At 42.4% G+C, this 24,461-nt stretch overlaps 1 protein-coding gene across 1 annotated transcript in view; it reads right to left on the bottom strand.

The window, feature by feature from the left end:
• Positions 1-24,070, bottom strand: part of tecta (tectorin alpha) — a 28,168-nt gene extending 4,098 nt beyond the window's left edge. The window contains exons 1-22 of the mRNA XM_084941113.1: positions 24,007-24,070; positions 23,780-23,919; positions 23,393-23,680; positions 22,173-22,310; positions 21,898-22,063; positions 21,376-21,788; positions 20,683-21,253; positions 19,977-20,587; positions 17,286-17,856; positions 14,466-15,094; positions 13,216-13,873; positions 11,737-11,936; positions 11,116-11,496; positions 6,660-6,946; positions 6,075-6,355; positions 5,625-5,735; positions 5,243-5,445; positions 2,936-3,099; positions 2,598-2,846; positions 904-1,066; positions 733-817; positions 494-613 (exon numbers count right to left, since the gene is read on the bottom strand). Coding sequence (XP_084797239.1) covers positions 494-613; positions 733-817; positions 904-1,066; positions 2,598-2,846; positions 2,936-3,099; positions 5,243-5,445; positions 5,625-5,735; positions 6,075-6,355; positions 6,660-6,946; positions 11,116-11,496; positions 11,737-11,936; positions 13,216-13,873; positions 14,466-15,094; positions 17,286-17,856; positions 19,977-20,587; positions 20,683-21,253; positions 21,376-21,788; positions 21,898-22,063; positions 22,173-22,310; positions 23,393-23,680; positions 23,780-23,919; positions 24,007-24,070 — 6,493 coding nt within the window. The remainder of the gene's footprint in view (positions 1-493; positions 614-732; positions 818-903; positions 1,067-2,597; positions 2,847-2,935; positions 3,100-5,242; positions 5,446-5,624; positions 5,736-6,074; positions 6,356-6,659; positions 6,947-11,115; positions 11,497-11,736; positions 11,937-13,215; positions 13,874-14,465; positions 15,095-17,285; positions 17,857-19,976; positions 20,588-20,682; positions 21,254-21,375; positions 21,789-21,897; positions 22,064-22,172; positions 22,311-23,392; positions 23,681-23,779; positions 23,920-24,006) is intronic.
• Between the last annotated feature and the right edge of the window lie 391 nt (positions 24,071-24,461).

The following is a 24,461-nucleotide window of genomic DNA, read 5'->3' as shown; positions in this document are numbered from 1 at the left end:
ATGCCAGAATTCAGAGAAGAAGGGACATATTCTTGGCACCGTTTGCTGCTGACCACGCCGTTCCTTTTTGACCACGGGCACTGTGGTTATAAAGGGATACGGCACGTGAGTTCTCTGTATTCAAAGGCCTCCACATTCGCCAGATCTCAGTCCAGTAGAGCACATTGTGGTGGAGATTGACATCATGGATAAAAGCAGTTCTGAAGGCATAAGGGGTCCAAACTGGTACTTACAAGGTTTACTTAATAAAGTGTGTAGTGGCTGTATCTACAAGACTTAAACTTTATTAGCTTTGCTTCAATCACTCCAATTGTGTGAAACATGATGGAAACTGTAAAGTATTGAGAAACATGCAAAACCTGCTTGGTGACCCTCATGTGTAGTTTCTGTTTTTCTGGGGCTGATATTGCTGCGGTTTAGGTCATGCTATGATTCAATAAGGCTTAAAATTAGGTATTTGTAGAATGTATATGTGTGTTTTTGATGTCCTTACCCCGGCAGCTCTTCCCATCTCTTTGCAGCATCCCAGTCACACAGCTGCAGATGGGCCCAGCGGCCTTACTGGTGCAGATTTGCTCACAGCCTCCATTGTTCTCCTCACACCAGTCAGACTCTGAAAACACATCAGAAGCTAACCTACGGCTTTTTGTTTTTCCATAGATTACTTAAACAATAAACTCTAAAGCGTGTATTTTACCCATTAAGCTATTTTCTATCTAAAACTATGCTCACCTCTTCTTCTTATGGGTCCAACAGACAGTATGTGCTCTTTATGGTCACTGTCCTCTGAGTACATTCTTCTCTTATGTGGACAGTTCTGCACACACAGTTCATTGATACATCAACACCCAAACACACAGCAGGACGCTTTCTGATTTTTATTGCTCTTCTTGATTTACTCACCACTTTGCAGGCGTTCGTCTCTGAGTCGCACAGAGAAACGTCACAGTGCAGGTGGACTTCATCGTAATCCCCGATGAACTTGAAGACGGTGACGTGAAAGCGGCAGGTGAGTGATACGCCGTTCTCTGCCATGCCAATGGTATTGTCCTTAATGTTTGGGCACCTAGAATAAGCAAGATATTAAACGTGCTGTAGTCAAGAAGGTGGGTGTGGGACTTGGGAGGCAGAACGGTCAACAAAAGGTGAGCTTTTAATATGGATAATGTAAACATCCAAACTAAACAAAGTCTTAAAAGGGAGTCCAAACACTGATCACAAATGCAAAGCACAAAAGGCATGACAAAGACCCGAGCATGCGTGTATAACTAAGAAGTACCCGCAGGACCAGATAGATGACACAATGAAGACAAAGTAGAGGGCAGGACTATTTATACACATACATGACTAAGGAGATAACTCTTGAGTGTGTATAAATAGTCATGGAAGTAGTGTTCCTTGGAAACAGGTGAAAAGTCATACAGGAAAGATGCAAAACTAAAGCAGGAAAGGAACAACAACCATAACTGACGCAGGGAGGGTTTAGAGCAGCGGTACCCAACCCCCGGGCCTCGGACCGGTACCGGTCCGTGAGTCGTTTGGTACCGGGCCGCGAGAGTTGAGGCTCAGGTGTGAAATGTATGGTTTTCAGGGTTTTTATTGGTTTTCAGTGTTATTTTGTTATCGTTTTTATCATTAACTTGGTTTTCCTGTGTCTTTTCACGTGTGTTATGAATAAATCTTCTTTTTTTCGGTACCGGTACTAGTTTTATTTTGTTGTATTTATCCGCGACACCTTAAAGGCCGGTCCGTGAAAATATTGTCGGGCATAAACCGGTCCGTGGCGCAAAAAAGGTTGGGGACCGCTGGTTTAGAGGACATGCTGAACCTGGATGAACTAATTCAAGGGGAAAGAAAGACAAAGTTATTAATACAAAAAAGAGGGGAGGGAAGTAAAAGTAATGCAGGGCATAAACAGACACTCAGCCTTCAAAATGAAGCAGGACGTGAACAAAAGACAAATACTAATCACCGAGTTTAGAAGACTCGGACAGAAGGACTATGGACTAGAATTACTATATAGTAAAAGTAGGGATCAAAGACTTTACAATCGTATAATAATAATTATAATAATATCACTAGAAACAACACTTACTACTACAATAATAAAACAGTAATGGATTAAACAGGAACCCAAAAGTTACAACAATAAAGAAGGAATCGAAAAATAATGCAAAACCTTTAGGCCGTGACATTCATAGTGCTTTATTCTAAACACCTCAAGCACGTTATCTACCTCACGTAAATTTAGAAAAACCAATTTAACTAACATGCCGTGGCGTGGCCTGTTGAGGAAGTACCCGGAGACACTGCCGGCACAGTGAGGGCATGCAAAGGGCATGCACAGTGACTGTATCTATTACTTCATTTTCTTTTTCTCAAAATGTGTGGATCAGACTGTAAAGCAGCAGACTGTAGTGAACCCATAGGCTTCATAAAGAGCTACATAGTTTACACCGATCACACCTCAACTTCATCTTGGATTACATAAAGAGAAAAGGAAGGCCAAAGAAAAACTGTTTAAAATATAAAATAAAATCTTTTTTTTCCCCACCTCTCTTTTGAGCATTTTTGGTCCAGGACTAAATAAACCTCACCCTCTCTCAATGATGATGTAGCGGAGTCGATCACTGCTGTAGCGCGACGGCGTGGCCCAGCACATATTCACTATAAGGATGAGCTGGTTTTCATCCGCTCCTTCCACAAAGACGCCTACGTACAGGATGTCTCGAGTGCTGAGCACCACCTCCCCCTCTCTGTATGGATGGCGGTACGAGGAGTTTTTATACAGAGCCATCTTGGTAATGAAGTTTCCTTCCTGGGTCGGTAGGGTGAGGTTAATGACGCTGGAGAAAAAAGGAAAAAGAAATGACTATCCAAGCGGTCAGCCGTTGTGCCGCACTTGTTGGTGCATATTTGTGCTCTGCTGCCTGACCTGAGCATGGGTTTGAGGACAGTCTCCAGTGAGATCTTCAGGTCCAGCTCATAGGCGCAGGAAAACTCCACGTTGATGGTCTTGTCTCTGGTGATGACGTTCCCAGTGTTGTTCACACTTTCTATCCACACAGTGTTTTTATACATGATGTGTGTGCCGTTGGACTGTAAGAGAAATAAAGCGTAGGTGACTCATAATTTCAAATTTCTACATTAAAGGAACAAATTATCCTAGCTGCTGCTTTTGATTTCACCCATACAAAAAATGTAAAACAGCGTACAGACAGAAGACATAATAAAAACTAATCATTTAATAATAATAATAATTAAATTATTAAATAATAATTTATTCACCAAAAACATTAGCCAGAATTAGCCAGAATTATGAGGATTTAAGAGCCAGGAGCTGCTAACGCACATCTATAAAAGCAGAAAATTTGACAGTTTTGTGGTTTGCAACATTCAGGTGTGTTAATGCGATGAAGGGAAGACATCAGCAATAAATATAAAGAAGCAACATCAATCTGAGGAAGTTATAAGACTCTGTTGATCACTTTAAAGTGAAAAAGATTATTCACATGAGGAACACATTCATGAGTTGCCAATCTTCCCACAAGTAGACATCAAATTTGGAGTGCATAAGATCTTTTACACTGATGAGCAGGGGTAGACAATCGAAGGGGCGGGTCTACCAAACAATTTTCAGCCAGTAGGAAGGGGGTAGGTTGTCTGTGCTAGTGCCACCTAGCCAGCCAGCTAGCAGTGACAAAATTATTCATTGGCACGTGTTGTAGCAGTTTCAGTTAAAATGCTGCAAGTGTCGCTTCCAAGATAGTGTAGACCAGGGGTCTCAAACTCCAGTCCTCAAGGGTCAGTGTCCTGAAACTTTTCCATGTGTCCCTGGTGCAACACACCTGAATAAAATTAGTAGGTCATTAGCAAGAATATAGAACTTAACTGCATGCTGAAATGTCAACCCCTAACCCTAATCAACTAAATTTAAGTACCGTATTTTTCTGACCATAAGGCGCACCGGATTATAAGGTGCATTAAGTGAAACTAAACAGTCAGATAATCAAACTTTACTCAACTCATTCTTCTTCCTGCCTCCACTTCCGTACCATTGATTCACTATAGCTGAACTCTCTTGCAGCTGCTCTATTCCCGTGACTAATGACTAACCTCGTATTGTGGATGGATTATCTCAGTTGTTCTCCTGACTGAAGTTTGGTCTGTTTACAGCATCCTGCCATGTGATTGCATTTGTTCCTAACCATCAGGAACTCGCCCATTAACTTTTATCGAGTGGAAAAAGTTAGCATTCATCCTCTAGCTTCACTGTGTTTATATTATGCTAACATAGCTGTGTCGCTAGCCACCATGTAGCAACCCTACAAACGTCACTGCTGTTTAGTTTTGTGTCTTCATTTATGTTGGAAGTGAAAGCAGAGCTGTACGTTGGTATTTTTTTTTTTAGAAATCTCTCAGTCAGAACATGCTACATTATGTTTAGGTGGAAACTAGCGAGCTAACTTCCTGCTAACTTCTAACTGTTAAATTTAATAAATTCTGTTTTCATGGATGCCTGGATGTTAAGCTTAATTGTTACACCTGGTAAAGCAGCAACGCTGATCATTTTATTACAGATGAAAGAATTTAGACAGTTTTTAACTCTCAGTGATGCCGCAGTGTTCGTTTGACTTTGGGACCTGAAGCGGATGGAGTTTTGGACCCAGATTGCTCCGCGAGGCTCCTGACTACAGTAGCTGTAATGCTCCGACAATCCATCAAGCAGTGCGGCTTCGTAGCTCACCGAAGTCATAGTAAAACATTTTTTTACAGATTTTTGAGCGCCATATACCACGTAAAATCTGTTCGAGGTCAGTAAGCACAACCAGAATTCATACATACAGCGCACCGGATTATAAGGCATACTGTCGATTTTTGAGAAAATTAAAGGATTTTAAGTGCGCCTTATAGTCCGGAAAATACAGTAAATGTAAGTGTTTGGAAAAATTTACTTCTAAAAGTACTTTTATTGCACCATGTTCATTCACTCATGAGCTGCTGTAACATGAACCAAATGGCTGAATTGCCACCTCAGCATGCAGTCAAGTTCTATAGTGTCTTGGAACATGGAAAAGTTTCAGGACACCGGCCCTCGAGGACTGGAGTTTGAGACCCCTGGTAGATCGTGTTGACGACTACATTTTAGTGTCTAAAAGTATCCAAACTGAGATGCAGGGAGCTTTATCACATTTCGAAAGTGATGACGAACACGCTGGAACACAGACGAATGCAAACTGACCTGTACAATGGAACCGCAGTGTCCCTTAGTGTTGTTAATGTGGAAGGAGATGAAGTCCTCTCCCTCAATGCCAGCGCAGTGCTCGTCGTTGATCCGGACATCTTCCCGTTCAAAGCCCAGCTGGAAGAGCTTACACTTGGAGATGGAAACCTCCATCTGAGCGTGCTTACAGGTCACCTCCGCTTGGATGATGTCATCCTCGCCTAACAAACATCAACGTGAAATACATGTTTTTGCATGTTGCAAAAACATGTATTTCACCATAGTCATGATTAAATAAAAAAGTATTTTTTAATAGCTTTTAAAATGTATGGCGAATCAAGTAACACTGAGATTGTCAGATATTTAAAACTGAGTGATTGCAGCTGGATGAAGCACTCACCTTCAGTGTTGGTGGGTAACTCCGGACAGCCACACAGATCGCCTCCATTCTCCAGCTCACAGGTGAAGTTTGTGCAGATCTCTCCTGCACAGGGGTCATAGATCCATTCTGCTAAAGACAGGTCCACACACAATGTTAACTGTCACACAGATGAAGGCACAAAGTTTTTAAGAACATGCATGTATCTAATACTGACTACTGTATCTAAGCAGTCAAACAAATTTACATTTCACGTCTCATTGTAGTAACACAGTGGTCTTGATGGAAGGCAATCTGGAAATCTTAGCAAACTAAGCTCATAATGTGTGAATCAATAATATATGAGATCCAATACTTTTAGTACGTCTGGTAAATTCAGCATTAGCGCTGGTTTATATTTGTGTAAAGTGCAAAGTTGTGCTTATTTCCACAGTGGGCATTGAGTCTGAGAGAAGTTCACGGTGCCCTTACAGCAGTTCTCTTGGGTGATCCACTTGGTCGTGAGGGTGCCCATGGACCGGCAGGCTTCTGCATAGGCGGCCAGTGATCCACAGACCTGAGCCTTGCGATGATTGTAGCAGCCATCCAGGTAGCAGGACTGGTAGAAAGGACGGGGATCCAGCAGGCCGTGGCATGGCTGGAAGAAGCCTTTGAGCTGGGTGAGCTTCTGACAGGCATCTTCACTCTGCAGAGCCAGGATGGCCGAGTTGTCGCAGGACTGAGCCAAAGCCACGTACTGGGTCTCATCACAACTAGAGGAGAAAGACCAAAATCCAACTGTCAACAGTATTAGGACGCGAGCAAAGAAGGAGCAAATGCCCTGTTAGAATTGCTCCGTTTGCTATTATCTGTATAAATGATTTGCATAAGTGATATGTTTGAGCAACAGCCAGTTAATATCCAGGGTTTAAGACATGCACATGCTTGCAGACGCATGGCTTATGGATTAAGTAACCTTAACTTTTCCTTTTATATTTTGGGGATAACAGCCAAAGGTTTTTACAAGAACTGGTTATATGGACCGTAAATTCCTCCCCATCTATGAGCCTCATCTACCTGTTCTGCATGCCGTTGGTCTTCCAGCTCTGTGCCAGCTCCAGGGCGCTGACAGCCGGCTTGCCCCTTGAGGTGATGTAGTCATCATTGGGGTCCCCATTGAAATTCCCACAAAGGCCGCACACCTTGTTCTGGAGCCGCTGGCCCATTGTGATGCTCAGGGTGTTAAAGTGGTTGTAGCGAACCTGGATGTCCTGGGGTGTGTCGATGACAATGAAACCCTCAGATGTGGACAGGCGCGTCATCAGCCCTGTTACAAATGGTACGGATACTGGTGTGCCATTAACCTGTGAGGACAGGAGAGGCAGACACATGTAGATTTTTGACTCGGGACACAAGAAATTTTTATTTAAGTAACCAGTATTAAGGCTACGGAGGGCCTCGAGTGCTAAAATGCGTTAAATAAATACATAATTAAATAATTAATTAAATGTGTTAATAAATTTAAATTGGAATTAACTAATTAACGAAATACATAAATTTAATTTATTTCATTTAAACTTTTTAAAAAATTATTTAATTCCTATTGTATATATTTAATGACACATTTAATTGTTTCACTATTTAATAAATTTGTTGTCAATTTTAAAGAATAATTTCATGGTTCCAGTGCAGTATGGAAGGCATCCATACAGATGATTAGAGCAGCTCTCTATATGTTATAATGGGAAGAACAGGAGGAACTCAGTAAAACAGGTGCAGATAGCAGCAAATACACTGGTCCATTCTGGTGTTAGTTGCCACTGTATCAGCGGTGTGGCCACACTGGGTGGCAATGAGTGGTGTTTTACTTGGTGAACAGTGGCATCCTGGGCAGCGTCTTTCACATTTGCTAGGTTCTACTAGCTTAATGTGGCCTCAGAGCCCACATGAGCTTCAGCTGTTCTGCTGCTGGCTGACCAGGAAGTTGTTCCTTGTGACAGTACTGGTACAAGTCATCTGCATTGTTTACTCCCACTGGCAGACAGGGGGGAATGAATCAGAACAGAAGTTACAAAGGTAACTATGATTCTCTGAATTCCAGGATGACTGTCAGACCTGCTGGCGGCTAAAAACGTCTCAGTGTGAGAAGATTCCCAGAGACCAGATGTAAGCTACCACGTAGTATTTATAGTATACACGCCTCAGTAGCGTACACATCATGCACGCGATTTTATTTCCGGACCTGCGCAGATCACGAGGAGACCCATCTACGTAGTTTCCTGCCATTGGCAGTTATCTGTGAATTTACAGAACTATAGTTATATTTGTAACTTCCATTAGCAAAGGTGCCACTAGAGTGTGTCAGGCCACCCTCATGGAACAAGTGCCAGAAACATGCTGGAGGTCATTTTGTTAGATACTTCCACTGTCACGCTCCTCATTGCACAACGGAGCAAATGCCAGCCCTGCTTCTGGGTGGATGTACTCCTGTGGCCTTGTCTAGCTTGTGTAACAACCTATCTCCTGGTATCTCCTCCACACCCTCGAGATCATGTTTGGAGACACAACAACAACCTTCTTGCAGCGGCGCACAACCTAAATGCGAAACACGTGTTATCTTACGCTACCAGCAGGGAAAAAGGACACCAGCTAAAAGCAAAACTAGAGAAAAGATCAGGAAGGATAAGCAGAAAGCTGTGGTCTGTGACCAGCGCCTGTGAAACCATTTCCTTTCTCGGGGTTGTCTTGTTGTTGCCTCTCTGGTACATATTTTTATCAATTTATTTTGAAAGGACAGAAATAAAGGGACAACTGTTCCATTTGATACAAAGTGGGTTGGAAGATTAAAGCAAAGCAGTGTCACCCATGTTTGTGGTCACTTAGACTACAAAGAGTTCAAACTCCTTGTTATTTCTGAACTAGCTGGTCTAAAATGTGATAGTAAAGACTGAAATATTTCTGTTTATACAGTTAAAAATTCAACATATTGAAGGATTGTTGAACTACAGAGCACCTCAAACTAAACCATTTTAAATCCAGGAGGCACTCCTACTTAGATGCCCTTTTCTGCTTACATTTGGGGATTTAGGAGGGGTAATGCTGGGTAAAATGTATTGTCAGCACTAACTGATATCCATTATGTCCTAAAGACAGCATCTCTGAGAAGCCAAATGCAAGTAATGCATTTTTTGATAATTTCTAAATCATTTATATAATATTAGCTTTACAACTAACAGCTCATGTTAAGCATGTTTTGTTTTGTTTTTTTAATTATGGGGCTTTCAAACCTTAAGATAGAATATCCGAGTAAGAAGTTAAAAGTTATTGCCCAGGTAGTTTAAGAAAACTTTGTTTCCTGTAGTTTAGGGCTGCATGTGTGAAAATGAGTATATAATAGCATGAGTAGTGGTAACACCATGTGGCAGCGTTTTAAAACCTCTGCAAGACAATCAAAGATGTACATTCCCCATGTTTTTGTAGTTATATTAACATAAATACATTGCCATGTTACTGACATTGAAGCTTAAACATGATCACCTATGAGTGGGAAACAAAATTGGGCTGTCATTGGTATAAGCTGATTTCATTCTTATACAAAGATTGGCTGTTAGGATAAAACAAAAAAGAACAGAGACAGTCCGAAGCAAAGATTGTGACAATCTGAGCCTCTTCAGGGCATTAGAACTAACGCCAACATGCTTCTTAAGGCAGTCGATAAAATTAATGAATGTTAATGTTGGCGCACTCAGATCAGGCAGGATTAAGACCCAGTGGGAGCTGCAGTTTAAAGTAATCAGTCATTAGCTACCTCTGTGACTGCACTTACAGCTGACTGACATGGCCTAAGTCCAGAGCTGGAGGAGATATAATAGGCTATTAGTGCCAAGGTAATTGGTAAATTGGGCTGCAGGAACTTTTTCAAGTATTTGGGAAAGAAAGAGAGACTTGAATCCGATCTGTTTGTTGAGGTTGATTAAAGCGTCTTTGACCGCAGCCATATGGCCAGCACACAGTAACTCGATCACATAAACAAAAAGGAGAAATCTCCTGATGGAGGCAATTTTTCTATTAAAGCAGGATTAAAAGAGGAAGAAACAGTCGTGCAAATGAAAAGCAAAAAAAATAACCTCGGTATATAGAGTGTCCATTTCATAGTGTGATGGTTTTAGTCACTTTATGGTCTCTAATGGTAAACGAACTGGTTCTTATATAGCGCTTTTCTACTCTGAGCACTCAAAGTGCTTTATACAACTAATTCATTCACCCAATCACACAAGAACTTTTGTTAGTGCCTATGTAACATTCATACATACACAACATGGGGTTAGTATCTTGCCCAAGGATGCATGCAGACTAGAGGAAGCCAGGAATCGAACCACCAACCTTGACCTGCTCTACCGCCTGAGCTACAGCCACCCCATAATGTGGCCAAGTTGTTGGCTGCATATTTCTGTGTAAAGTTAATAACCTGTTACGACTATCTTTGACTATGTTTCAACATGTACAATTATCCCATAATCATATTTTTCTTTTTTTGGTCACAGTGTCGTCTTGGTAACAAAGGTAATCTAGGCATGCTGATTTGGTCGGCACCAAAGGTGCACAGAAAGGGTGGGAGAGTTTGCTCTCTAAATGTGACCACAGAGAAGAAAAAAACCAAAACATAAATAACATTTAATTGGTTGAAACACCAGTTTGAATAAAGTGGCATCCCATGATTTTATATATTTAATGTTATATAATGATTCAGAAACACAGGTAATGGCCGATAATGCTTTAAAGATTAAAATCATCCTCTCAGATCACGACACTGATGAAAAAAAAGAAAAGATACAGAAATTAATGTCAAATATGGAAAAAAGTAAAACAAACTTGGGCAATAGCAACAGTTAGTGCAAAGTGGCTCCATCGTGTAGTGATTTACTCGTTCAGTTAACAAGTGAACGATCCCCAGTTCGATCCTGGAGAGATAAACAAATCCCCTTTGGATCTGTGACGACTGCTTATGAATAAGTAGCTGAAAGTAGCTTTCTTACGGCAAAGTTGCAAAAACTGGTTATTTTTTCCTCAGAACCTGGCTGCCTAGCAACAACCAACAACCCAGGACACTAAGCTACAGAGGAAGTTTACTAAAAACTAAAGTAAATGATTTTCTTCTTCTTTTTGGCTACTTCCTTTAAGGAGTCGGCACAGCTGATCATCTCACCCTATCTCTTGCATCCTCCACTGTCACACCAACATGCATGTCCTCCTTCACTGCATCCACAAATCTTCTCTTCCCTCTTTTTCTCCTACCTGGCATATTTCACATCCTTTGCAGAATATATCCATTATACTCATTTCCAATACAACTTATCTTCAATATTGTTTCACTGAAACAACTTGCTACATTTAAGAAGAGAAACCATAAGAAACATGATTCAAGTAATCCTGGGATAAACGTGCACGTGTCAAAGTCACAGAGTTAGACAGCTACACAGTGTGTGGCCTCTCTTTATGCTTATCTTCTGCTTTACTTCACCTAGCCTCTTACCTTGACAGTGCTGCCAGAGATGAGTATATTCTCCTCATTTATATACAGGTAGACATGCGAGATGGTGGTGAGGTTGGGCGTGCTCCATTTATCAAAGTTGGCAATGAGCTGGAAAGAGAGGTCGGGCAGCTTGTGACAGTTTGTGGACAGGACGAAGGAGCACGAGGCCGGCAGTCGCAGCGATGCCCCGTCGAATGTCCTGAACACTCCGCCGCCTGATGCCACGCAGTGCTGGGAGCGGCGGGCAAAGCAGCCCCGAACCCCGTACCGGAGGGTGCACTCCTCCTCTGCCTTGCATCGCCTTGGATTGCACTGAATCAGGTTTCGTCCGATGCACTGGCAGCGTTTGGTGCAGTCGGCGTTCCAAAAAAGCTGCTTGGGCTAAAATAAAGAAAAAACTCTTAAGATTTTATATTTGCAAATAGTGTTTTAACCAAGGTTACATGCAACTTCCAACTTATTTTGGACTTTAAGAGCTTAATGGTTGCACTTACTGATAGATCCAGAAAGGTCTAGTTTAATGTTTTCTATATACTTTCTATATTTCTACTGCTCAAAATAACCCAGACATTTAAACATTTATAATATATTCATGCACGTAGAGCTTGGTGGGAGACTGACCTCATAGTATGTGCCATCGGTATAGCAGCCACAGTTCTGAGAAAGGATGCAGCTCTTGCCGTTGAGCACGTAGCCCTGGTCGCACTGGCAGCCCTCCACGCAGTCCTGGCTGCAGTCCCTCTGGCCGCGGGCTGGTGCACACTGGGGCGGGCAAACTGACATGCAACTGGAGTAATGGCTGTTAGGTGGACAGCTCTGGACTGGGAGCAGGCAGGTTGGCAAAGATATTAGCTAACAGTGGCACTAACTCCACTCTAAAAATGTTTGTGGTGTTAATAAATATTTAGTGTTTAGGGGTAAGAAACAGCTGGCCATGTCAAGAGCTCATGCAGATGTGCAGCAGCTGTTTGGCCCTTTGGGTGAAATATATTTTATCCATATTATTTATTATTTCAGAGTGTAAGAAAGTTGAGGTGGACTTCAAACCTGGTTATCCCTGCTTAGAGAAAACATCCAAAATAAGAACCTATTCCATATAAATGCAGTTTTAAATGCACTAATTATCATGATGTAGCTCATTTCCTTATAGAATAAATATACAAACACAACTTAAAAATTACAGTTTGTGGTTTTAATGATTTTATCTTAAACCTGCTTAAGGTGGGTGGGTGCATTTCTGGTAATTATCTACATATCTCTCTGATGTTTTTCAGATGAGCTACTTTCTTTGATTAAAACAGCCATTAATGATGACACGCTGTCGCTTCTTCACAACACACAGTCTATTTTTCCTAGAGGCAGATGCTCCAGCTCCAAGTCTGGATTCATGGAGCAGAAACTCTCTTTAAACTTAACTTAATAGTTAGGATTGGATCAGGTGAGTGTAAACCATTCCTTACTTCCTCTGCAATTAATCTCTGCAGGCAAGAAAAAATGGTTTTGGTGCTACAAGTTTTCTGGTGTCCTTTTGCAAGCTTCCCTTGCATGCAGATAAACAATCTATGTGGGGAGCAAAACAGGGATGGTACATGCTGAAATGCATCAGATAACTATTATCTGCTGACGAAGTTTTACCTTTTTTATTTGGATTTTATCTGGTGGTTATACCAGCTAAGTCAGCATAATAGCCTGTGGGTTCTCAGACTCAGGCCGGCTGGAGGAGCTCCCATGATGCACTTCACCCCTACTTTCCAGCTTACAGCCATCACACATTCATATGCTATTATTACATTTTTTTCTCTCTTCATTCTCTCCTCATTAGAACCTGCCTCTCTCTCAGTTTGGTTCTGCTGGAGATTTCTTCCTGTTAGATGTCATTTTTTTATCCCCACTGTCTCCAAGTGCTGCTCATAGGGCACTGGTTTCTAGCTACGTCCGTGTAAATATTATTCATTTAAACTGGCCTTAATTTTAATTATAGATTCTCTCCAGTAATGGTGCACACAAACCTGAAACTTAAAAAGGTGCCTGTGACTTTAAGAAGGAGAATACATCTTGTGATAACACAATGGGAAAAACTCTACAAAAACATCTCCTCACCACACGGTGTGTCGCTCCTCCAGTCGGTGACATGCACCCCCTGGGTCTGACAGGTGCTGGCATAGATCTGCAGCCAGTTACAGATCGTATCCTGAGCTCCCTGATCCAAGCAGGTGTCCTGGAGGCAGCTTTGATAAAAGAACGCTGGCGCCACCTTGCTGTGACACCGTGCAAACACGCCTCCCCGATCAACAAGTAACCCACACAGCCTCACTGCCTCGGGCTCCACAAACACATAGAGCCCGTCACCCATGTGGAAACGTATGCCCGTGCTGACTCCATTTGCTTCATCGTCGCTCCCAGCGTTCATGTTGGCATCAGCCACCATGAGAGGGGTGTCGTTTTGGGAGCTTTTCTCTCCGAGGCCACAGCGCGGGCAGGAGTCACCGCAGCCCACCTGGCAGAAGGTGTCCCTCTCCGCCCAGGCCATGCCCCAGTCGGTAGTGGAAAGGGTGGGTGGGGACAGAGGCACGCCCTGGCAAAGGCCACAGGTGGAGTTGTAGAGGTCGCGGGGTAAAGTCAAGAGCAGGAGAGTGTTCCAGTCAAAGGCCACCTTCAGGCCAAAGTCTGTCTCCAAAATAAGGTGCATGCCAAAGGTGAAGATATTGACCTTTCCTGGGCCCAACTTCAGGGGAAGGTACAGTCGCTCCTTATTCACCTGAGTGAAGAGAGAAATCATGTAAAACTGGTTAAAGATTTAATATAAGATCCCAACTAACATAAAATCATTCCTACAGGAGCAACTTCTAGAAACAGAAGTTCAAGTCTCTAATCTAACTGACTTGTATATTTTCCAAGTATGTGGGGAAGCCCAGGTGGTGAACAGCTACTATTAAGACTGACTGAAAGAGTGTCTGTGAATTCCTCTCAGTATAATTGTCAGAGCGAGAGCGAAACGGAGAAAATTAAAGAAAGAAGGGTGTGTGAGCGAGTGTGTGGGTGGATGTGTCATTTATGTTGCTCCTCAGATCTTTTAGTCGCTTTGTGAACCTGGTCCAAATGTCGCTCAGGGTCGAGGTTTCGTCTGAGCCAAATCCAGCCCGATAAAAGATGCCCATTGAAATTAGATCCACCTTAAGCCAATCAAAGAGGAATTCACCCTCTGCCTGGTTATTCTATCGGCTTGATTAGAAATAACATGTCCTCACAAATGCAATAACTTCGACCTTCACAGGGCATGCAAAAAAAATAAAGTCTGTTGAAGATTACCTCATTGCACAGACATTCTCATATATCAACCTAATGCTTACCGTGACAGTGTTTCTGTAGCTTCGAGATGCTTCAATTTCATACTCGTAAACCTCCAGCACAAAACCCCTCACCCAAATTGCTTGGCTTGTGTCTCTGTCCTCGTTACGAACCGCCAGTTTAAACGGAGGAAAAGTTCTGGTGATGGGTACGTGCGCCGTGTTCCCCCTCCCACATCTGGTGGTGACCATCCTGAGAGTGCAAGAGCTCTGCAGCTCGAACGGCACTCCGCCAAATGGCAAAAAATGTCCATAGCCAGCTGCCACACACAGGGCCTCAGAGCGCGGCTGGCAGAAATACAGGCCGTCATTCTCCTGGCAGTACTCCTCAGGGTGACACGGCGCGAGCTGACAGTATACGGTGTTGTCAGAGCCATTGCAGTAGCAGCGCTCCTGGCACTCCCAGTCTGTCCAGAAAGTCTGGTTGGTGGCCAGCTGACGCCTGTGGTAGATGCAGCCACAATCTCTGCGCGCCACGCACAGGCCATCCCGCAGCGCGAAGCCGTCTTCGCACTGACACCCCTCCTGACAAGGCAGGGGGCACGGCTCTTCGGGTTCGTCCAAGTTGGCACAGGTCAAAGGGCAGGCGCTGGTGCACTCATCAAAGTGACTGTTCTCTGGACAGGGAAGAGCTGAAGAAGAGTGAAGGTCAGGGAGAGCAAGACTTAAGCCAATGTTCACTCAAATATCTTACATGTGTTTTTATGTTATCCTCTTTATGTGTAGTACAAAATACACTGTGTATCACAGTCACAATACAAAATCACTGTAACTGGTTCCAGTTTTACTTTCCTTCTAACAAGATAAAACAACAGCTCCAAACAAGTGAGATGATAGAAAGAATCTAGAGACCATTGCGACAGAGGAAATTAAATATTTAAATATTAGGTTAAGTTATTGTTGGGGTTTTTTTTAAAAGAAAACTTATAGTTTGAGCTGAATCAGGTGACCCTCAACCCTTCCTTAGTTATACTGCAGTAGACCGCGGCTCATGGACACTTCCCATGATGCACTGAGTGTTTTTCATCTTCACACACTTCGTTTCGCTCTCTTTGTTTATACACCACTCTGCATTTAATCATTAGTTATTAATAATCTCTGGCTCTCTTCCACAGCGTATATTTTATCCTGCCTCCCATCCCTCACCCCAACCAGTTACGGCAGATTGCCGCCCCTCTCCGAGTCTGATTCTGCTGGAGGTTTCTTCCCGTTAAAAGGGAGTTTTTCCTCTTGGGACAATCCACTTTTAGAATTCTCATGCAAAATATATGAAAATACCCAGTCGCATTATTATTATTGTTACTGGAACAAAGTTTTCAACAGTGCTGGTGGTAAAACTCAATAATAACTTACAATAAACAGGAGGGTTAAATGTGTTTTCAAGACACATTATACATTGTTGTGCTCTGATAACTCAGAGCCCATCAGCAAGACTATGTTTTTACTGTGTTTATTTTTGGTTTTTGGTTCTCTTTTTTTCTACTTTTTTAAAGTCATGATCAGCCTTCGTTGTTTTAAAAAAATATGAATTTAACTTTTTAAATTCGTTTTTTAAACAACAAAGGGGTGGAACAGTGGTGCAGTAGTTAGCACTGTCGTTTCACAGCAAAAAAGGGTCCTGGTTTCTAATCCAGCTTGGAGCTTTTCCGTGTGGAATTTACCCTGGAGAGTACCTGTATGGTTTCTCTCCAGGGACTCTGGCTGTCTCTCACAAACACATGCACATTGGGTTAATTGGTGATTGTAAATTGGCCCTAGGTTTCAAAGTAAGTGTGCATAGCTGTCTCTCTCTCTCAGTTCTGCGAAGGACTGGTGACCAATCCAGGGTGTACCCTGCTCCATGTCCTATGGCAGCTGAGATAGTCTTCAGATCCCCCCTCCTTATCCAATATGGATAAACAGAACAATATTATGGATTAATAAGAAGCTTAGCCGCTAGCTAGTAATGTATATTTCTTGCAGAGTTTTGGCAAAGTCCTAGAATACTTTAGAATTCATTTATATGTGTTTGGGGGTAAATAGTCTGGACACACTGCAGGTTATTTATACCAGATTTTTACTATAGACACTGCTGCTCACAGTCTTTGATCACAGGCTCAGAATGTCTTGTTTTTTCCTAATGAAAGATTAAAGACCTTGCAATCTGTGACACCAAGACTTTAAAACAGTCTCCCAGCCCAAATGAAATTAGCTGACTCTGTGGACTTCTTTAAAAAGCGATCTTAACTTGATTTTGTATTGCTATTGCTTTTCGATTATATTTTACGATGCTTCATCCCAGTGTTTATTTATTTTGATTACATCTTTTGACTGCTTGTCTGTGAAAAGGCTTTAGAAATAAACTTTAATTACTTAATTATTAGATTTAGTCTGTCTATGCATCTCTGTTTTGGATCTACAGAGAAGAGTTTGATAATCGACAACTTGCTGATCTTTCTAATGACCAGCAAGAGGTGAGTGCTCTGATTTCAACAAGAAATCCAGCTGTGTGAAAATCTATAGAAAAATTTTCTTCAGTGCCCTTCATTTGTGCCTTAAGTAATCACTTTTATATATGTTTATGGCCTCAGCTGCTGCTATGAAGTCATCTGGACTAAGTTTATGGTCCCTGTTAGCCTAAAAATGAAAGATGATGCAGTGTATAGTTTAGGGGATGCCTTGATTTTACAGTCATTTCCCGCTGTTTGTAACATGGTCTTTCAAAACAACAAGCTCGCCAGGGAAAATGCTCAGTTTGAGACCTGACAACAGGCCCTCACTAGCCAATGGTTGACGTAATGGTCCATCTTTTATATAGATGTAATAGCCAAAACGGTTACTCACGACAGTTGGTGGTGCTCCTCCATGAAGCAAGTCCTACTTGAGCATCCTGACAGGCGGTGGCGTAAGCCTGCAGCGAAGAACACAGGGCTGAGCGGTTCCCTTCCCTCACGCACATGTTATACAAACAGTTCCTGAAGAATGGCGAGGGGTTAACCACTGCGTGACACGCAAGAAAGGAACTATTCCCGGGGTCGTTGATATTGCCGCACATCCAAGGGCTCTGATAAAGACGTAAGTCTGTGCACATGCGATACAGGTCGTCGCAGTCACCGTTGCAGGTAAGATCATCAGCAATGGAGCGCCAGCCGTCTGTGAACTGTTCGATTGACTCTGCCTGGCGTCCATTGGGTAGGCGAAGGTCATCGGTTGCATTGCTATTGAAAACACCACAAAGACCACAAGTAACATTGTAGAAGAGGGTTGAAAGGGAGATATTGAGGAATCCTTGATGTGTGTAGTGGACACGAAGCAGACCGCGGGACTCCACCACTGTTGCATTGCCCGGCGCTCTGTAGATCATCATTGTCTCCATTGGATGGACGTATGGGAGCAACACTAGTTCACCATTCACCTGCAAAATAAAAAAGTGAAATATATTCAGGTGATTCCAAGCCTCATTTTCATTGGACTCAAGAAGGCCTTCATTAAAAAACCGTTCATGTTCCAAAGTGCATTTATGTGAACTTTAATAAATGCCAAAACCAGATGCCAGTTTTCAGACTTTTATGGTCACACTCTCATATTGCCTCAAACAAATCTCAAGCCTATTACAGGTGATTAAAAGCAAACAAAAATGATAATATGCTGAGATCATTTTTAAGTCTTAACATCAGCCTTGCTCAGCACAAACATTTTTTTTTTCTTTTAATGAGGCTCTCTAATGACTGGAGAGAGATTGTGGACTGCAAACATAGTTGTGTTTTTTGCTTCTGGCTGTTTGACTTTATTAAATTTCTGCAGTTTCATAGCGTCCAACGATTACACCTCCAAAGAAAGAGAGCTGCTCTCTTGTTTATTAATGTGGCACAACAGCAACTTTATTCTTGACATAACGGTAAATTAAATACTACTTTTTACAACTGTGACAAACAGTCACAGTTTCACTGTTAAGTCATTTGTTATGAGTTCAGATGTTTTGCGCTTCATAAAGCTGTCAGGCATTTTTGTTTTAAGTTTAACTGTTAGTAAGTCTGGTCCATTTATTTAAAAAAACAAAACAAAAAAACAACCTCTTAAGTTTTTAATTTTTTCCTTTGAAATCAAGGTCAGTATTTGCAGTTGTGATTATTGTGTTTTATGAGTATGGATGTCTTTATCGCTGGAACCTTTCTGATTTAAATTCAATTGTCTTTTTGGCATTACAGTTTTACAAATAAATATATAACTATTGTGTCAAAGGATGCTAAAGTTAGATACATTTTTCCATGTTTAGGCTTTAATAGGCTAATAAGCTAACATTTTTGAGCAACACAGACAGCAGAGATGTGTACTATGAAGCAAGATTTTGTGACTAAAGTTGAAGACATAACCCGCTTGGGGGCAGATTATGTTTGAGATTAGAGATCAGAAAATCAGAAGATATGAATTCACTGCCTGGTGACCAATCAGCTCCCTGGATCAGAATTTCCAGATATCTCTGTGCACAGATAGTAAGAGGGTCTTTTTTTCTGTTTCTGTTATTTAAAGAATTCTTCAACAATTTTATTGTTCTGTAAGCATTAATATAATATGATAAAACAAAGTTTTCTCAGTCGTTCAGAAGATAATGGAGGCCTTTTATCTATTTCTTTTACCTAACAACTTCTAGTTCATTTTAGCTAGCTAGCTAGCTAGCTAGTATTCCTTTAGTTAAAATATTGGTACGTTGTTTTTTTAATTTGCAGATAGCCATTTTAGCAATTAATTTGTTCATTCATAGTGTTAGCTAACAGTTTACATTGCTAATGCAATCATTTCCCAAGCACTTCAGACAACTTATTCATTTTCCAAACACCTTTAACTGTTAGCCACATACAACCTCTTTTAACAACCCATTTGTTAACACTACGACTATTCTTCTTCCTCTTTTGGCTGCTCCTTTTAGGGATCTTTGTAGTGGATCATCTGCTGCCATCTCACCTCATCTCTAGCTTATTAATCTGTCATAACAACCTCATGCATATCCTCCTTCATTATATCCACAAATCTTTTTTCTTTGTCTTTGGCCAACAGTAGCACAGTTTCCACCGCCACTCTGCTGGCAACTGGAGCACTGGACCTGGCCAATCTGGTAAGAAAATGGCATTCTTTATGATCCCCATTTTTGATTTGGTACAGATTTTATTCCAGGACCCTCTTTCTGTTGCTACTGTTCCTGTTTTTCCAGATATGGGACTCATAGTAGATGTAGGCTTGACTGGCTTGTAGTCCCACTGTGGTTGTGTTCATTTGTTTACCGGATGACCATTGCTGGCTGATAAAAATAATTAATGCATTTATTTTTGCTGTTTATTTCTATTGCTACTTATGCTTGGGTTTGAATTAGTTTTTTCAGCTTAGACCTCTACCTAAATCACAATTCCAGCGTTTTCAGTTTCAATAAAAGCGAAACTACTTGCGGCAGTGCAGAAGTCTCCACTCTGCTATTTTCCCAGTTGTCAAAAAAAAAAAAAAACCCCACAAGATTTTTACTTTTTATGAAGAAATACTAACCTTGACTGTATCAAAATCCAACCCTCCCATCTGTGCCTCCACGTTAGCTAGCGTAACTACCACAGGTCTTTTCCAAGCAGGCCCTTTGTTGACCAACCGCCGGCCTAGCTTCACCTCCACCATCGAGCCGTTGGCTGGCACTGGAGCGCACAGCTTCAGTAAGTAATAAGAGCTGTCATCTGGGAACGACAGGAAGGTGCCATCGAAGGAGGATGTCACTGAGTTTTGGGTGACTGAGCAAACCCCTTCTCTTCGAGGGTAGCAACCCAGCAGGCCAACCTCTGCCTTACACACCTCACCCTCCTTACAGGACTCATTGAAACAAGAAACTTCCCCAGCAGGCCCACAGGTACACCGGAGGGTACATTCTCCTTCTTCACCGCTGGGACCTACCCAGAAAGTCATATTAAGGGGGTAATAGAGGCCATTATGCTCACAGCCACAGTCTTCACGCTGTACACAGCGGCTGCCACTGAGAACATAGCCTGGGTCACACTGGCAGCCCTCAGTGCAAGGATGAGCACAGTACAAGGGAGCGGTGAGGTCTGAGCAGGAAGCTGGACAGGCGCTTGTGCACAGTTGATACTGGCTGAAGTCTGGACAAGACCAAGCTAAGAAACAATAACGGAGAAGAAATTAATTCTGATTTCATATGGTAAATAAGTGCTTTCATGTCAAATTTAGCATCAAGCAAACTGAATCTCACCACAGAAGGTGCGAGATCTCCAAGGTCGTATTGTGACACCAAGGGCCTGACAAGCCAGAGCATAGGCCTGGATGGCCTGGCATAGAGTAGTGATGTTATCCTTGTTGCTGCACATATCATAAACACAGCTGTACACAAAGGCTGTAGGATCCACAACAGCTCTGCAGTCCCTGAATGGTCCATCAGTTTTGTTAATTAACCCACAGTAGTCAGACCGAAAGTAGAAAGCTTCTGCAAGAGGGTCACACATGCTGCAGTTCTGTGCACATCCATCTGTACACCTCCAGTCTGTGTCCTCTGCTCTCCAGCTGCCTCCCAGCTCCACTACGCTTTCTGCCAGAGTGCCATCAGGTAGTACGGGATCATCGGCAGGGTCATCATTATAGTTGCCGCAAAGGCCACAAGTGTTGTTGAAGTAGGAGCTGGGTAGGGAGATGGATGCGTAATGTTGGCCATCGTAAGTTACCAAGAGTCCAAAATCAGTTTCTAAAGCAATGGCAACCCCAGATTGGTACACCCTGACAGCACCAAGCTGGAGTTGGACTGGTAAAGTCTTCACCAAGCCATCCACCTAAAGAGAGAAAAAAGGATGTTTTGGTAAGGGAACAGGTAGAAATCATTAACCAATATCTAGACAGTGTATCCAGGAGGAAAGCAGCTATGTGCTTACCTTCTGTATCCATAGATTCTCACCTGGACTGTTCCAAAACTTCCTTTTGGCAGCGTAACTCGGTGACCATACACCTCCACTGTGACGTCTCTAAGCCAGGAAACAGAGGCAGCTCCACGGTTCTCGTTTTTGGCCTCCACACTGAAGAAGGGCAGCCCTGCTACCTCCCAGCAGGGCCGAGCCAGCAGGTAGGAGCAGGTCCCCTGGAAGTGATAGAGGAAGCCATCGAAGGTGTGATAGTGGGGGTCTCCGAATACCACGCAAGTGCTGGTGCGAGTGGGCTGGCAGTAAAAGGCTCCTTCCAGCTGCTCACAGGTTTCAAGCTGCCCACACGGAGCCTCTTGACACTGCACCTCATTATCGATGTCGAGGCAGCGACACCGCTGTGAGCATCTGTCAGACAGCCAAAAGATCTCCCCCCGTCTGTAGTAACGGCCTGGAAAGGATGTAGAACAAAGTAGCATTTCATGGACTAATTTTAGTGAAGAATTCTTTGCAAAGAGTCAGCCTGCATGCACATTATCAGTGTTTGATGTTTGACTTGCCATTGTAGCTGCAGCCATTGGCAGGATTAATCAGCTCAGTGTCTACACGGAAGAACCAGCGCCCAGGAATATTTACATTAGTTGTTTGTTCAATGTTCACTACATCATTTGACCGCGATCCCGGCAGGTTGAAGAAATGGCCAATATCTCCACCATTAAAACCTGACTAAAAAGGGGAGAGTTGTGAGGCATATCAGATTGAATGTCCAGAGGATAATTTCTGTATACGAAAAGCCTTATTGTCCTTATGAAATTAGGAGGCACAGTGAGAATACCTGAGCTGTTGTACCGCCCAATCCTGTTAATGGATCTCCACCACTGGCTGTTCCTGTGCTCCATGTGATTTCGCCGTAGTTGAACATACTGAAGAATGCCACGCCATCTGAGATGAGTACAGTTTGGAACGTGTTCACCTTTAAATCAAACAATGGGATTAAAAAGATTTTAAGAAAGAAGAAAAGTGAATATACACTAAACAAATGTATAATGGATGAAAATCTTTTTTTTCATGTAGTTAAACTGATAAACTATTAATAAATATACCTGAAAAGGTTTTGTTTAACTTTTGCTCCTGCCTCATGATTCAATTTGTATTAATGTGCTATCTATACAAAAACCTATTCATGTGATAGAAAAAGGCAGTTTTGGCTGGTTAAAAACATTATTGAGTGGTGCAGGTTTTACTGCATGAGCCCCTTTTGCACATATACTATATGGACTAAAGTAGTGGACCACCAACACACAAACAGGAGCTGCTCATCCACTGAATGAAGTTCCCAGTGACAGTTTTTGTGCTGATGTTAATGGCGATTTGAAGCTCTGCATTCACTGAGTCATCAGAGCGTTGGCGATTGTTACACAGTTTGTGACACTGCTCTGTAACTTTACGTGGTCTGCCACTTCGTGGCCGTTGCTATGGATCCTACAGACATGTTTGGTGAGCTGGGGATGAATTGTAAGCTTTCGAATTAGTAATTCACTCTGCAGCTAAACCACCCAAAACACATTAATTACATTTAAATTGCAAAATAACTGTTTACTTGTCCAGAAACAGATGTTGGCTAGATTTGAGAAGTCTAAAGTAAAATATAGCAAGCTAAGCTGGGTAAACTACATGCATCTAACAAAAAAATACAATATAGCTACAAATAACACTTAACCTAACGTATTTACATTATTTTATCTTCCTCATTTTCTTTGGGATGGTAAAGAAAATTGCATAGGGACTCCTCAAACACACGTGTATAGCATTATGTCTGAATGGCATGTTAGTTCTTATAATGAGTGTGTTTGAATCATATATGGCGACCAGGTGGCAATTATTGAGGCTCACACATTTATATACAGTACCAAAGTCTGTGTACACATGAGAAATACAGCAGATGAAGCAGATGCACGTGGGGCATATTTTTCCCTTTTGATCAGCCAGTTCCTATCCACATACTGGTGGAAGTGAATGACCAGAATTCAAACTATGCCAGAGTTAAAACTTTACCGGAGTTGTCTGGCTTCCTCCATAGAAAGTGACTTGGTGCCATGTTGCAATAAAGACCCATGTGGCAGTGAAGGTGGGCATGTTTTTGAAATACTTCCGGACATCTTGTGTTGCCCTTTCGAGAATTTCTGGCTCGGTGGTCTCCCGGTAGTACACGTCTCCGCGGATGCCATTGTGCACATCTGCCCAGAGTGGAGCAATAAATGACCTGCTGTCACTCAGGGGAAAAGCCTCTGGTGTGAATTGGCTAACCTGCACGTTGAAGGAGATTACACCATTGTTGTTGACCTGTGAGAGGAAAGAAGATGATTTTTATTTCAGTTTCATGGTCCAACATTAGTTAGCTTTAAAGATATTGATTGAAGGACCGTGGAATTCAGGGCTTACATAGATAGAGCGGTAAGGGATATTGAAGAAAATAAAGGGGATGAGTAAAGTAATTTCAGGAGAACTTCCATCGTCCATCTTTGGAGTCTCTAGATCCCTATGGCCAGGTCCATATGGATACAGCGTATCCTGAGTGTTACCTTGAAAAATAATGTACAAGAGCTCATCAAATTGTAAGAGTTGAGGAAGAGAATGGTATGCTAGCTCAATATTTGCATGTCTTATACCTCTTGTGTGTGCAAAGATGCTGAAGATATGGAGCAGAATGACTGGACAGCCTGGCCTGACCATTCTGTCAAAAAAGCAGAGACACAATTTAAAGTGGTGTTACTTAATCTGTGCTGCATTTTCCTTAAAGCTAATGGAAACGCAGGAAGTCATGAGTCATAGGACAACTTCCCATAAGCAAGGCTGTGAGACAAAAGAAGTGAAGAGGTAGAACCAACGAACCAACGTCACGTTACTTCTTTAAAATCAGGCTCCCAGGGCTCCCATGAGGAGCCCTGAAAAGGCCCTATTATGCATGCCAGAACAATGTGTCAGGATCACATTTGCCTTAAAGTCCCATGTGAGCCTCAACAGTGTACCACAGGCCTCTCTGTGCCTGAGTTCCCGGCAGCTGACAGGACCGGCCGGCTCTGCTCCAGAGTCTCTCTGTCTGAAGCCGCGAGGCTGCTTAGGA

Source organism: Perissodus microlepis, chromosome 10, assembly GCF_051167445.1.
Source record: "Perissodus microlepis isolate ML-2025 ecotype Zambia chromosome 10, ASM5116744v1, whole genome shotgun sequence".
NCBI classification, from domain to species: Eukaryota; Metazoa; Chordata; class Actinopteri; order Cichliformes; family Cichlidae; genus Perissodus; species Perissodus microlepis.
The sequence above is the reverse complement of the archived record's forward strand: the minus strand, read 5'-3'. Positions and strand labels throughout refer to the sequence as shown.